Source organism: Lacerta agilis, chromosome 14, assembly GCF_009819535.1.
Source record: "Lacerta agilis isolate rLacAgi1 chromosome 14, rLacAgi1.pri, whole genome shotgun sequence".
NCBI lineage: Eukaryota > Metazoa > Chordata > Lepidosauria > Squamata > Lacertidae > Lacerta > Lacerta agilis.
The window spans coordinates 11,380,291-11,392,496 of record NC_046325.1 but is presented as its reverse complement, the minus strand read 5'-3'; the positions used below and the strand labels follow the sequence as shown (position 1 = coordinate 11,392,496).

Genomic DNA, 12,206 nt, shown 5'->3' with positions numbered 1-12,206 from the left:
AGATCAGGAAGCTTTCGTGTTGCCATTGCCATTATAAGAGAATAAGGGAGGTGTTCATGCTGAGTTCCAGCATCTCTTTTTCTAGAAAAAATAGCACTGAGAAGGGGCTTTGGGCTGGACCCTTGGTGGCAATGGGCAGGAAGAGGGCCCCCCCTCCTAGTGATCACGAGGGGTTCCCCAGGAGTGGTTCATACCATAGGGGCTTCCGCAACTAAGGGTTATGTTTCACCACTTTCTTTTCCACTTTGAAGGAACTCTTATCTCTTCAAATTAAGGAGTATAAATGAATACTGCTAAGAATCCAGGAGAGGGAACCCCCCCCCCACACACACACACAGCTAGACAATTAAAAAGGCAAAGTGAAGAAAGAACTGGAAAGCACTTATTTCTTCCCTCACCAGTTAAAAAAGAGAGGGGAGAGTTTGTATTTTTATTTTCTGGTGGTGTTTATGTTGTTGGTTTCCCCTAAATAGCTTTCCTCCATATTAAAAAGGAAGGGTTTTCATTCATTCATTCATTCATTTTAAAGGAAACTATATTTTTGCTTGCTCGCCCTCCCTCGCTTTGATAAAAAAGGAAAGATTGCTGGGATGCGGGCTTGGGGGGGGGCTTATGGGGGGATGGATGGGAGGAGATTTAGCTGGCTGCCTTATGCTGAAATGGGAGGTTGGGTACTCTGTGAGAATGATGGGGAGAGTGTTTTTCAGTAAGCAGTGAAAGCAAAAGTGCGTGTACTCACAAGCAAGCCCTACTGAATTCAATAGGGCTTACTACCAGGAAAGTAAGTTTAGTTGAACTCAGCGGGGCTTATGCATGCACAGATTCTACTTAGACCTCTGAGTGGGGAAACAGATGCAGCTTGACTAGTAAATCACTAGTAAACTACTCTTAAATTAGTTGAAAATATATTAAATATAATATATGGAAGTTTATTTAATATTTTTGTTAAATCAACTGCTTCATTACATTTTAAGACCTTCCACCACTGCAGGGAGCCTCGTCAAGGCTCTTGGCTGCTGCGACTTCCGGCGAGGACGCCATTGCGGGCGGTCGTGGGTCGTTTCGGTAGCGAGACGACCCTGGCCAGCCCGGGGGTAGGAGCCCCACTACCGCACGGCGGGGCTCCGTCAAACCACGGGTCGAGCGTCCCGCGGCACGGGCTCTCCAGCGAGCCCACTATGGCGCTGAACCCTTCTCCCGTTCCCCTTATAAAAGGGGCGCGGGAGTGAAGGGACAACGGCGCCGGGCTGTGGAGGCATGCCCCAACCGGGCTGGTGAAGCGGTGGCTGCCGCCTGCATTGAGCGAGTCGTTCTACCTAATTTGGAAGATAAAAGAAGAAACCCGTAGGCCGTGAGTACGGAGATAATTGGATTTAAAACCTTTGACAATTGGCACTCCGGGAGGTACGTTAAAAAGGAAGCCCTCGTTAAAAAGGAAGTTCCTCTCTTTGTTGAATGAAGAAAATAACATTGTTTTTAGCTGCTGCTGCAGTAGTGGATACAAAGTTTCTATGGAGCTCTTTGTCAAATGAGACTGACTGAACCCCTTTTAGGGGAACTAAGTTGTTGGAAATATTTCTTCTTGAAGTTGTTGGATTGTAATCTTTTCACCCTGACTCTGGGGAAAATGGCGGCTGAAGCTTATGGTTAAAGATGGAAAAGTACTGAAACTTGATACCCTCTGCCTACTTCTACCATGCTTGGTTTCGTTTTTAAACTGGCTTTAGACTCGGGATTGACACATGAACAAAGGATTATTCTTTTGAAGTTAGAACTGCTAAACCAGAAATTAAATTTGTTGAACCAGGATGTCAAGGAAAAGTTATATCCCACAGGAAAGACTCTTGAGAACTTGGTTAAATTGGAAGAAAACCTTGTTAGGGAACTTGAGGAAATTTTTGAGAAACAAAGAACAGTGACTATGCAACTCCGAGAAGATGGAAAACCCTGTTGGTGTGAGAGACCCAGGGTGAGAAGACAATTTATATCCAATTTCTGGGGTGAGAGCCCAGAAATGAAGGGAAAAAGATTTGTGAATCTACAACTAGAAGATGACTGGAATTTTGAAATGGAGATGCTGGAAGGTGATGATATGTGTTCCCTGGAGCTCCCTGCAAGGATGTTTATGGACTGCGTCTGGACCTTTGGCTTTAAAGAAAAAGAGGACATTCTGGACAATGATGTTGGTAGGAGATGGAGAAATGTCTGGGGGGAGACCCCGAGATGGCGAATGAAAATGGTTAGAAAAGGGATAGGGTGAGAATATTTAAAATAAATTAGGATGCCTCACTATGGTACCCTGAAGTCAGTGTGTTAAGAATTTAAGATTTTGAACTAGTGAAGAGATATGTGAATTGTTTATTAGCAGCAGTTTAAATGAAATAAGATGTATGATTTGAGTTAAGAAGTAATAGGATGTATTATGAAGTAAAAATAAACATTAAGAAGTTTGTTTAGATATCTTGGATGATTTAAACTTTAGAGATGAGAAGTTATTAAAGTAAATTAGAATTGGAACCAAAGGAGAGAAAACGGGGGAAGTCACCCCGTGTAGATTCAAACAAGAAAATTTTTATTTATTTTTTTGTTATGAGCAAGAAAAAGAATTATTGGTGTTTTAGTGGTGGTTTGTATTTGTTTTTTATTCTGTTTTGATTGTTGTATGTGTTGTTGTATGTGTTTTGTTGTTCTTTGTTGTGTGGAAAACCAATAAAATTCTTATTAAAAAAAAAGGCTCTTGGCTGCTGCAGGGGAGCACAGCGCACCTCTGCTGCCTTGGGGAGGTACAGTGGGACCCTCTGCTGCCATGGGGATGAAATCATGGCACACCCTCTGCCGCCACAGATATGTATCATGGTAGATCAAGATATCATGATATTTAGCTGGTGATATATTGTGATGTTGAAAATCTGATATCGCCAGGCCCTAATCTGGATAGTATTCCATTGATTGAAGTAGTAAAATCACACTCCAGTTTCGCCTATCTTTCTTGATCCTGTGTCATTTACCCAGGAAACCAAATTAGAAGTCAAACTAACACAGAATGTACCCTTGAGGACAGCTCTGTAACACTTGCCTCACAAAGTTTTACTTTTTAAACTAGCTCCCCGGGACCAGATAAGGCACTAGCAAATGCAATCCCCATTGGAGGGGAAATGAGCAATTAATTACTTCCACTCTCTCTCTCTCTCTCTCTATTTAATCTTGATTTACTGTTCATCCTGCCTTTCAGGTAGATATCACAACACACACAGCCAACAGATGGAACTCAACCAAACAGCTCCAAACTGACGCTGAGCTGAACAGAAATTGCTGCAGAAAACCTCAAGGAATATCTGCTGGGATTTGCAGGTGAGCGAAAAAATAGTTGAGGGTGTATTAGATTTTTCCAAAGGGCAGGTCAAGGCTCTGGGATGAATGAAATTTTCCAGACTCCTCCAAGGAGCTGTCCAGCATTTTCTGTCTGCTGATCTGCTCTCTCCCCCTCTCTATCTCCAGAGCTCCACTTGCCTATTGGTTGCTAGATTGCTTCTGGACATAGGGGTAGCATAGAGACTGGTCAGCATTGTTAGGATGTAATTCTCCATCAAAAGCAACTGGAGACTATGTATAGGACCTCCAGGATCAGAGCTGGCATGCCTCTCTATGCTGGAGAACAACAGTGGAAGAAGGCTGCTGCTCTCAAATTCTTTTTGTGGGTTACTCATGGACATCCGTCAGAAGACAAACACTCAGCTAGATTACTGCAGCCTGATCTGGAATGAATCCATCCCAGCATGTTGTTAGAATACTGAGGTTAGGGAAGTGGTGTTCCTTTCCAAGGGAGAATATAAGAAGTTGAGCAATCAGAACTACCCCTCCAGATCAGACTGTGGCTCATATACACATTACAGTTCATTCCATTTTCCCAGTATTTCCTGACTATCAATTTTCAAATTATATTGGCTCTTTTAAGAACTAAGGAGGAAAACAGTGTAAGTTTAGCCCCATTTCCATAATATTTGCAAATGATTTTTGTGGCAGCAAATAACATGGAAATTAGTGTAAAGCTGTGTGTGGAAATTAACAGTTACATAAACTTTGGAGAAATGGCATAAAACAATGTGTGAATGCAGCCTGGGCCATCTAGCTGAGCACTCTGTCTTCAGACAGTGCCAGATGTTTCTTTGGAAGGGAATCTCAAAATAGGGCATGATAGTGTCATCTGACTATTCATAATTCTGTCAGTTATTTTCTCTGCCTCTGAACACACTGTCATGCCCAGGAGGCACTGAGATATCTTTGTGTGTTCACACATTTACATATTTCTGTAATTTATTCTTACTGAGTATCACAATGTGCTGAGGCAACAAATTTCACAGGCTACCCATAAGCTGTCCAGCTGGTTCCTTTCACTTTGCACAATAGAAAATCATGGGTATACTAAAGTGCCATCTACAGTAATGCTGATATTAGCACCAAATGGGCAATAAAACCTTGAAAGCGAATGGGAAGAAAAGCAACACATTTCATCAGCCATCACCACACACTCAACCACCCTGTCCCATCCATTAGAAACTACACTAGCATAATTAAATACAAAAGACACACAAACAAAAGGGAAATCAGTAGAGAGAGGTGCACTGAAACAAAAGCAATAGTAATAACGATAATTTATCTCTGCTTTTATTATGATTATTGTCTCTATGCCTCAGTTTTCTGTGTTTAACTTTTGTATTTCAACTCCTTTTTGAACCTGCACTAGTTTCATTTGTTCATCTACTTTCTGCAACATATTTTTTTTCTACTTCTCAAATATGGATTTCTTCTTTTTTGCTCCATTGGTGTTAAAAGACCTGGTCCAGAGTGCCTTCTCATTCTGCTTTGTATGCTAAAAGCTCTGAATCTAAAGCAGAACAAGAGAGGGAATGGCACAAGCCTCAACAGAGATGCCTGGAGGGCTGTATTTGGTCCCTGAACCTGATATTCCTCATCCAACACTCTTAACAAACTACTGTTCCCAGTATTCCCATGGTGTGTCGTTTTCTGGTTCACCTCAGGCAGCAAAACAAAATAAAAAATTCTTTCCAGTAGCACCTTAGAGACCAACTAAGTTTGTTCTTGGTATGAGCTTTCGTGTGCATGCACACTTCTTCAGATACCAAGTATCTGAAGAAGTGTGCATGCAGATACCAAGTATCTGAAGAAGTGTGCATGCACACGAAAGCTCATACCAAGAACAAACTTAGTTGGTCTCTAAGGTGCTACTGGAAAGAATTTTTTATTTTATTTTGTTTTGACTATGGCAGACCAACACGGCTACCCACCTGTACTCAGGCAGCAAGTTACCTTGGGCTGGTCCTGCTTTCTATAAGAATGGGAGCCTATAACCCTTCTGATATTTGTTTGGACTCTCGACTCCCATCATCCCCAGCCAGCATGCTCAGGGATGACAGGAGATGGAGTGCGACAGATGAAACTGATTTGGATGGAGAAATAGTATGATGCGGCATATGTCACCCTATGGTGTTTTTGATGAAATTGTATGAATTACTAGGGCAGTAGCCTCAGGAACCAGCCAAGAATAATAGCAGCTGACAAATAGATACATCATTCGCTGATTTCACCTAAATCTTTGATGGAATCATCTCATTACCCTTGCCTTTCTCCCTTTCCTATTTTGACAGAGATATGCACGAAGGGAATGATGTCGGCAAACCAGACAGTGGTGACCGAGTTTGTTCTGCTGGGCCTCTCTGAAACATGGGAAGTCCAGCTCATCTTATTTGTTGTCTTCCTCCTCCTCTACATTGGTACTCTCTTCAGCAACATCCTCATATTCTCAGCAATTTTCAGGGATCAACGCCTTTCAGATTCACCCATGTTCTTTCTGCTAGGTCAGCTGGCTTTCCAGGACCTCTGCCTGTCCTCCTTTGCCATCCCAAGATCCCTCTTTGATTATGTTGCCAAATGCCATGCCATCTCCTTTGATGGCTGCATGGCACAAATATTCTTTGTCCATCTCTTTACAGGCAGCGAGATGCTCCTATTGGTGGCCATGGCCTATGACCGCTACATAGCCATCTGTCATCCTCTCCACTATGTTTCACTCATGAGCCGGCATCATTGCATTGGGCTTGTGCTTGCCTCCTGGGCTGGTGGGCTTCTCCATGGCACTGTGCAATTGGCTTTCATCATTAATGTGCCTTTCTGTGGGCCCAATCAGGTGGACAGTTTCTTCTGTGACCTCCCCTTGGTCATCAAGTTGGCTTGCATTGACACCTACCCCCTGGAAGTCATGATGGTCACCAACAGTGGCATTTTATCACTAGTTTCTTTTATTGGCCTGCTCATCTCATACGGATTCATCCTCTACACAATCCGCTCCCGGGGTCCCTCTGAAGGGACCACCAAGGCTGCCTCCACATGCACCTCTCACCTCATTGTGGTCACCATGTACTTTGGGCCCTGTTTGTTCATTTACCTGCGTCCATCTGCCCGGTTCATGATTGATAAAGTTCTCTGCGTCTTCTACACCTGTGTCACCCCTTTGCTGAACCCAGCTATCTATGCTTTGAAGAACAAGGAGATGAAGGCAGCCATCGGAAGCCTGTTGGCAAGGCTTTCTGGGCAGGTTTCCGCTCAGCGCCGTCACCACCATTAGCCTGAGTCAGCCACATCCAGCAACAGGTGACAAAAGGCAACATATCATTGGTTATTTGATTTATTCTTCCTCTTACATTTATGCAAGGTGCAGAGAAAGTGGATAGGGAGATTTTCTCCTTTCCTAATCCTAAAACCCGGGCTCATCCAGTGGAGCTGAGAAGGAACTATTTCTTTACAGAAGTACACAGTTGAACAATGAAATTTCCTACCACAATGGATGGCACCATCTCCCTAGCCACTTCAACATCTTTAGCAGATTAGACAAATTCATGGAGAATAAAGCTTGCAATGGCTAGTGTCAGAAGCAGTAAACCTGCATTGGCTTGGGCAACAAGAGTGCTGTTGAGCTCATCTAGCATGGCTGTTCTCATGACTGCTAGGGTAGGGAAATTGAGAGCTATCAAGGTCTCTTCCAACTGTACAATTCTGACTGTATTTGTCCTGGATTTAGCTGAAGGCTCAACGAAACTGGGCCAAAATGGCATTGAGCCAAGTTGGATTCAGACAGCACTGGGTGGGCCCATGCTGGGCTGGGCCCCCAAGAGTCATCTAGAGTTGTGATGGGTGGGGTGGAGGGTGGGAATATTTCAAAGGACTGTTTCACCCTCCTACTCTTGGTTGGTGTGATAGCCTGGGACTCGGGCTCAGGCTCGGAACCGGAGGAGTCTCAGCCTGCACCAGATCCTCTGCCTCAGACATCAGCTGAACCAAGTCTGGGGCCTGATTCTGAGGAGCCTCAGTCTGCAAAACCTCCCCTGCAACAAGCACCAGCTGAGCCGGGTCTGAGGCCTGGGTCTGCCCTAGTTCCAGATGTGGGGAATACCTCATTGCTGTCAGCCGAGTCATCCCCAGCAGCTGGCCCACTACCAGCTGAGGTTGACATGGCTCCTGGGTCCAGTAACCCACCAGCATCTCCCGAGCTGTGGAGACTCAGGGCTGATAGAAGGAGAGACCTGAGTACTCGCAGGAGGAGTGCTCGCCTTCAGGCGAGACAGGGTGATGAGTCACCAGGGGATCGGGACTGACAATTACCCCATCTAAGATAAAAGGCGGTCAGACCCCGCCCCAGGTTGCGGGAGCCACATTGTTGGTTGCTAGATCCTGCCAGTGTTCCTGCTTCTGACCTGTCTTGGTTTCCTGCCTGCGTACCTGTTCCTGACCTTGCCTGACTCCCTGCCCTACACCCAGCTTTGGCTACATTGGACTGTCTCCACGTTGAACCTTTAGACCATGGACCAGACTTGGACCTCTCCTCTCGGGTAACCCATGGGACCAGCATAGTTGGGGGTGGGAAAAGGCAAAGCAGCATCTCCTCCTTTTTTTAACAATGAAATAAAAAATATCTGAAGAAGTGTGCATGCACATGAAAGCTCATACCAAGAATAAACTTAGTTGGTCTCTAAGGAGCTACTGGAAGGAATTTTTTATTTTATTTTGTTTGTTTTTAATAACTTAAACACGGATTGCTCTGCTGCAGATTTATTTTTTAGAATATGTGTGTGTTATGCTATAATAACATGTTCCCTTTATTCAAAAACAGCAGTGGAATTTTCTATCACAAGGGGCACCGTTCCCCATACTTGCAATGACCGGTTGGGTACAGAAGGGATGAGACAATCTTTTGGGCATCCATGTCCCAGGCTGTACAGAGCTTTGGGCACCAACAGCAGGTCAAACCATTTTGGTAGCTGAAGCGGAAAATTGCACAAATTCAAGGGCTGTGCACTTTCATTACCCCAACCTGTGTCGACCCAGGAAAAACACATCAAGGATCCAGACTCTGATCAAATGGAGGGGGGTTGCTAATATTGAATTAGTTTTCACACACACACACAAACACACACACACACACACACTATGGTCAGCTATAGTAACAAACCAAGATGTATTTGAGTTTTCTTCTCACAGCAGTTAGAATGTTAATTAATAGTCCAACCTTGGAAAGACTCAAAATGGCTTACTCTGGATCACTGGGACAAGAAAGTATGGGATGTAGCCTTGATGAAAAGGCTAACTCAGTCACTACACCTGGCAATGAGCAGAAGAAAACAGACTCTTTTGCTGAAAAGTAGTGGAGCTTCATAACCTTCCTTAATAAAGAAAAAGCAAGCCAGCTAGTGCATATGGCCTTTCAAAATATATGGCTGATTTAATAGACATGTGCAAGGGTGCCAGCTTGAATAAAATATTGGGAGGCAGGTTAGCCCACCCCACATAACTGATCACAAGACACGGCATGCGCACACAGTCTGAATGGCAATGTCCATCAACTGGGAGGCGCCCCCCCTCAAATCTTTGGGGGGGAGCAAAGGGACCTTGGCCCCTAGGAGTTGGATCCTATTGACATGTGAATTGACTCCGGTCCAAGGAGATCGACTTTAGCTTTCTTCCATGTTGCCAACACAAACTGTTAATTTATAGTTATTGTTTGCTTACATTATGTGTTTGGTCAGTACTTAATTGAAAGTCCCTCTAGAGAGAGTAGGGGTGGAGGAAGAAGGAGGGGTGGATGTATGAAAAAGAAAGTTCAAGAATACTTTTCATGGAACCACATGGTTTTTCTTTGTTTTCGAAGCAACTTTCACTCCCCCCCCCCTTCCACAACGTACCTCTCTCATCTTGTCATAATATTCTCCACCCATTACTCAGGAGGAAAGATTGCTCACCTTCAGACGACAAGAGCAGGGAACTGTGGCCCTCTAATTGTTGCTGGACCACAGCTCCCATCATGCTTGACCATTGGTCAAGCCAGCTAAGGCTGATGGGAATTGAAGCAGAACAACATATGGAGAGCCACAGGTTCACAACTGCTTGCCTTTCTAAATGGAACTGAAATCTGGAGGACGTCGAAGCGACATATACACCTGGCCTCAGTATATTCCCATGAGGCTGTTCAGAAAGCATAAATGTCTCCTGGTGGCCATTCAGTCCCATTTATTTTAGTAAGCAAATTTACTAAAATTTATTCCTCCACATATTGCTCATGCACATTATCTCAGTTGTCTATGCAACACCCTTATCAAAGAATCAGCAGTATTATACTGATTTGGGGTTCGCAGATAAACCATGTGTGCACTTATGTTCCTAAATAGACACCTGATAAATGGAATAACCCAAAGTGTTCTTGCTAATCTTATTATCCACTTCATATCTTTTACACCCTTCCTTCCTTCTGATTGGTATAGTTGGATATAATTTGATTGATGGAGGTGGAAAAAGGAGAGAAAATCATCCCCCTGTTTCTCCCCATCTTTTTTTGATCCCTTGCAATGTACCCAGGAAACCAAATTAGAAATCAAACTAGCACAGAACGTACCCTTGAGATCAGCTGTGTAACACTAACCTGACGAAGTATTACTTTTCTAATTAGCTCCAGAGAAGCAGACAAGGCAGCAGCAAATGCAGCGCCCATCAGAAGAAAATGAGCAATTAATTACAATTACCAACACAAAGACACACACAAACACACTATTTACACCTGATTTGCTTGTTCACCCTGCCTTTTAAGCAGAGATCTCATCCACACAGGGATCTCATCACCATACCACTCACAGGCAGCAGAAGGAACTGGACCAAGCAGCTCCATGCTGATGCTGAGCTGAACAGAAGTTGCTGCAGAAAACATCAGTGGATATCTGCTGGGATTGGCAGGTGGGTGAAGAAACAGTTGAGAGTGTATTAGATTTTTCAAAAAGGCAAGTGTGAAATTCTGGGAAGAATGGCATACTACAGCTCCTCCAAGAGCTCCTCAGCAGTTTCCATATGCTGGTGTTCTCTTTTTCCCTCTCTTACTCCAGTGAGTCACATGCCTTTTGGTGGCCAGATTACTGATGGATACAGGGGTAGCATGGGGAGTGGTCAGCATTATTAGGATGTTATTGTCCATTCAACACCTCCAGTACCATAGATGGGATACCTCTGAATACCGGGGCAAATCTGCAGGAGAGGACTACTGTATCCATGCTCTGTGAGTTTCTTGACCACTGCCAGAAGACAGAATACTCAGCTAGATGGTCACAGCCTGCTCTAGAATGGTTTAGTCCCAGCATGCTGTTGAAATACTGAGGTTAGGGAAGTGGTGTTCTTTGCTAAATAGCAGTCCACAGAAAACCCTATCGCTGTTTGTTGAGGTTCAGTGCTAAACTATGGGTTTCCCCAGGGTAAAATGGCAGGGGAAATGGAAGTGTGTATGAGCGCTCAGACCCCAGCCAAGAATACCAGCAGCTAACACATGGATACACCTTTTCCTGATTTAACATAAGGCTGTGATGGAAGTATCTCATTACTGTCTCCTTTCTCCCTTCCCAGTCTACACAGTGATATGCAAGAAGGGAATGATGTGGGGAAACCAGACAATGGTGACTGAGTTTGTTCTGCTGGGCCTCTATGAAACATGGGAAGTCCAACTTTTCATATTTGTCCTCTTCCTTGTCCTTTATGTGGCTACTCTCTTCAGCAACATTCTTATTTCCTCAGCAATTTTCAGGGATCACCGCCTTTCAGATTCACCCATGTTCTTTCTGCTGGGTCAACTGGCTTTCGTGGACCTCTGCCTGTCCTCCTTTGCCATCCCAAAATCTCTCTTTGATTACATTGCTCAACAACAAGCCATCTCCTTCAATGGCTGCATGGCACAAATCTTCTTCATCCATTTCTTTGGAGGCAGTGAGATGCTTTTGCTGATAGTCATGGCCTATGACCGGTATGTGGCCATTGCCCATCCTCTCCGTTATGCCTCACTCATGAACCGACACCATTGCATGGCGCTTCTCCTTGCCTCGTGGGCTGGTGGGTTCCTCCATGCCACTGTGCAACTGGGTTTCATCATTAATGTGCCTTTCTGTGGACCCAATCGGGTGGACAGCTTCTTCTGTGACCTCCCCTTGGTCATCAAGTTGGCCTGCACTGACACCTACCCCCTGGAGGTCATGATGGTCACCAACAGTGGCATTTTGTCACTGGTGTGTTTCATTGGCCTGCTTCTCTCGTATGGATTCATTTTCTACACAATCCGATCCCGGTCCTCTTCTGAAAGGACCACCAAGGCTACCTCCACATGTACATCTCACCTCATTGTGGTCACTATGTACTTTGGGCCCATTATGTTCATTTACTTACGTCCATCCACCCAGTTCATGATTGATAAACTGCTCTCTGTCTTCTATACCTCCATTACCCCCTTGCTGAACCCAGCTATCTATGCTCTGAAGAACAAGAAGATGAAGGCTGCCATTGGAAGTCTTTTCTCAAGATTTTCTAGGCAGGTTTCCTCTCAGAGCCAGCCCTGATGTTCGGTAGCATGAGGTGCTCCTCTCTGTGTCACAAAAGAGCAGCAAATTGTTAGTTATTTAATTTACTGCATCTCTAGCATTTTGTACACAGTGTTCAGAAAGTGGATGAGAGGTTCTTCTCCTTCTCTTCATCCAGTGGAGCTGAAAAGGACATTCTTTTTTTTTAGACAACACACACCTGAACAACACAATTTGCTAGCACAAGTGAGGACCATCAACTTGGAGGTCTGGTTTACACAAGTTCATGGAGGGTAAGTATATCAATGGCTT

At 44.4% G+C, this 12,206-nt stretch overlaps 2 protein-coding genes across 2 annotated transcripts; both read left to right on the top strand.

Annotated features, from left to right (window-relative positions):
- Positions 1-5,683: 5,683 nt before the first annotated feature.
- Positions 5,684-6,643, top strand: LOC117057428 (olfactory receptor 4K14-like). Its single transcript, XM_033168271.1, has one exon. The coding sequence runs from the start codon at positions 5,684-5,686 to the stop codon at positions 6,641-6,643; it is 960 nt and encodes a 319-aa protein (XP_033024162.1).
- A 4,336-nt stretch (positions 6,644-10,979) lies between these two features.
- Positions 10,980-11,933, top strand: LOC117057427 (olfactory receptor 4K14-like). Its single transcript, XM_033168270.1, has one exon. It carries the CDS (start codon positions 10,980-10,982, stop codon positions 11,931-11,933), a length of 954 nt encoding a protein of 317 aa, XP_033024161.1.
- The last annotated feature ends 273 nt before the right edge of the window (positions 11,934-12,206 follow it).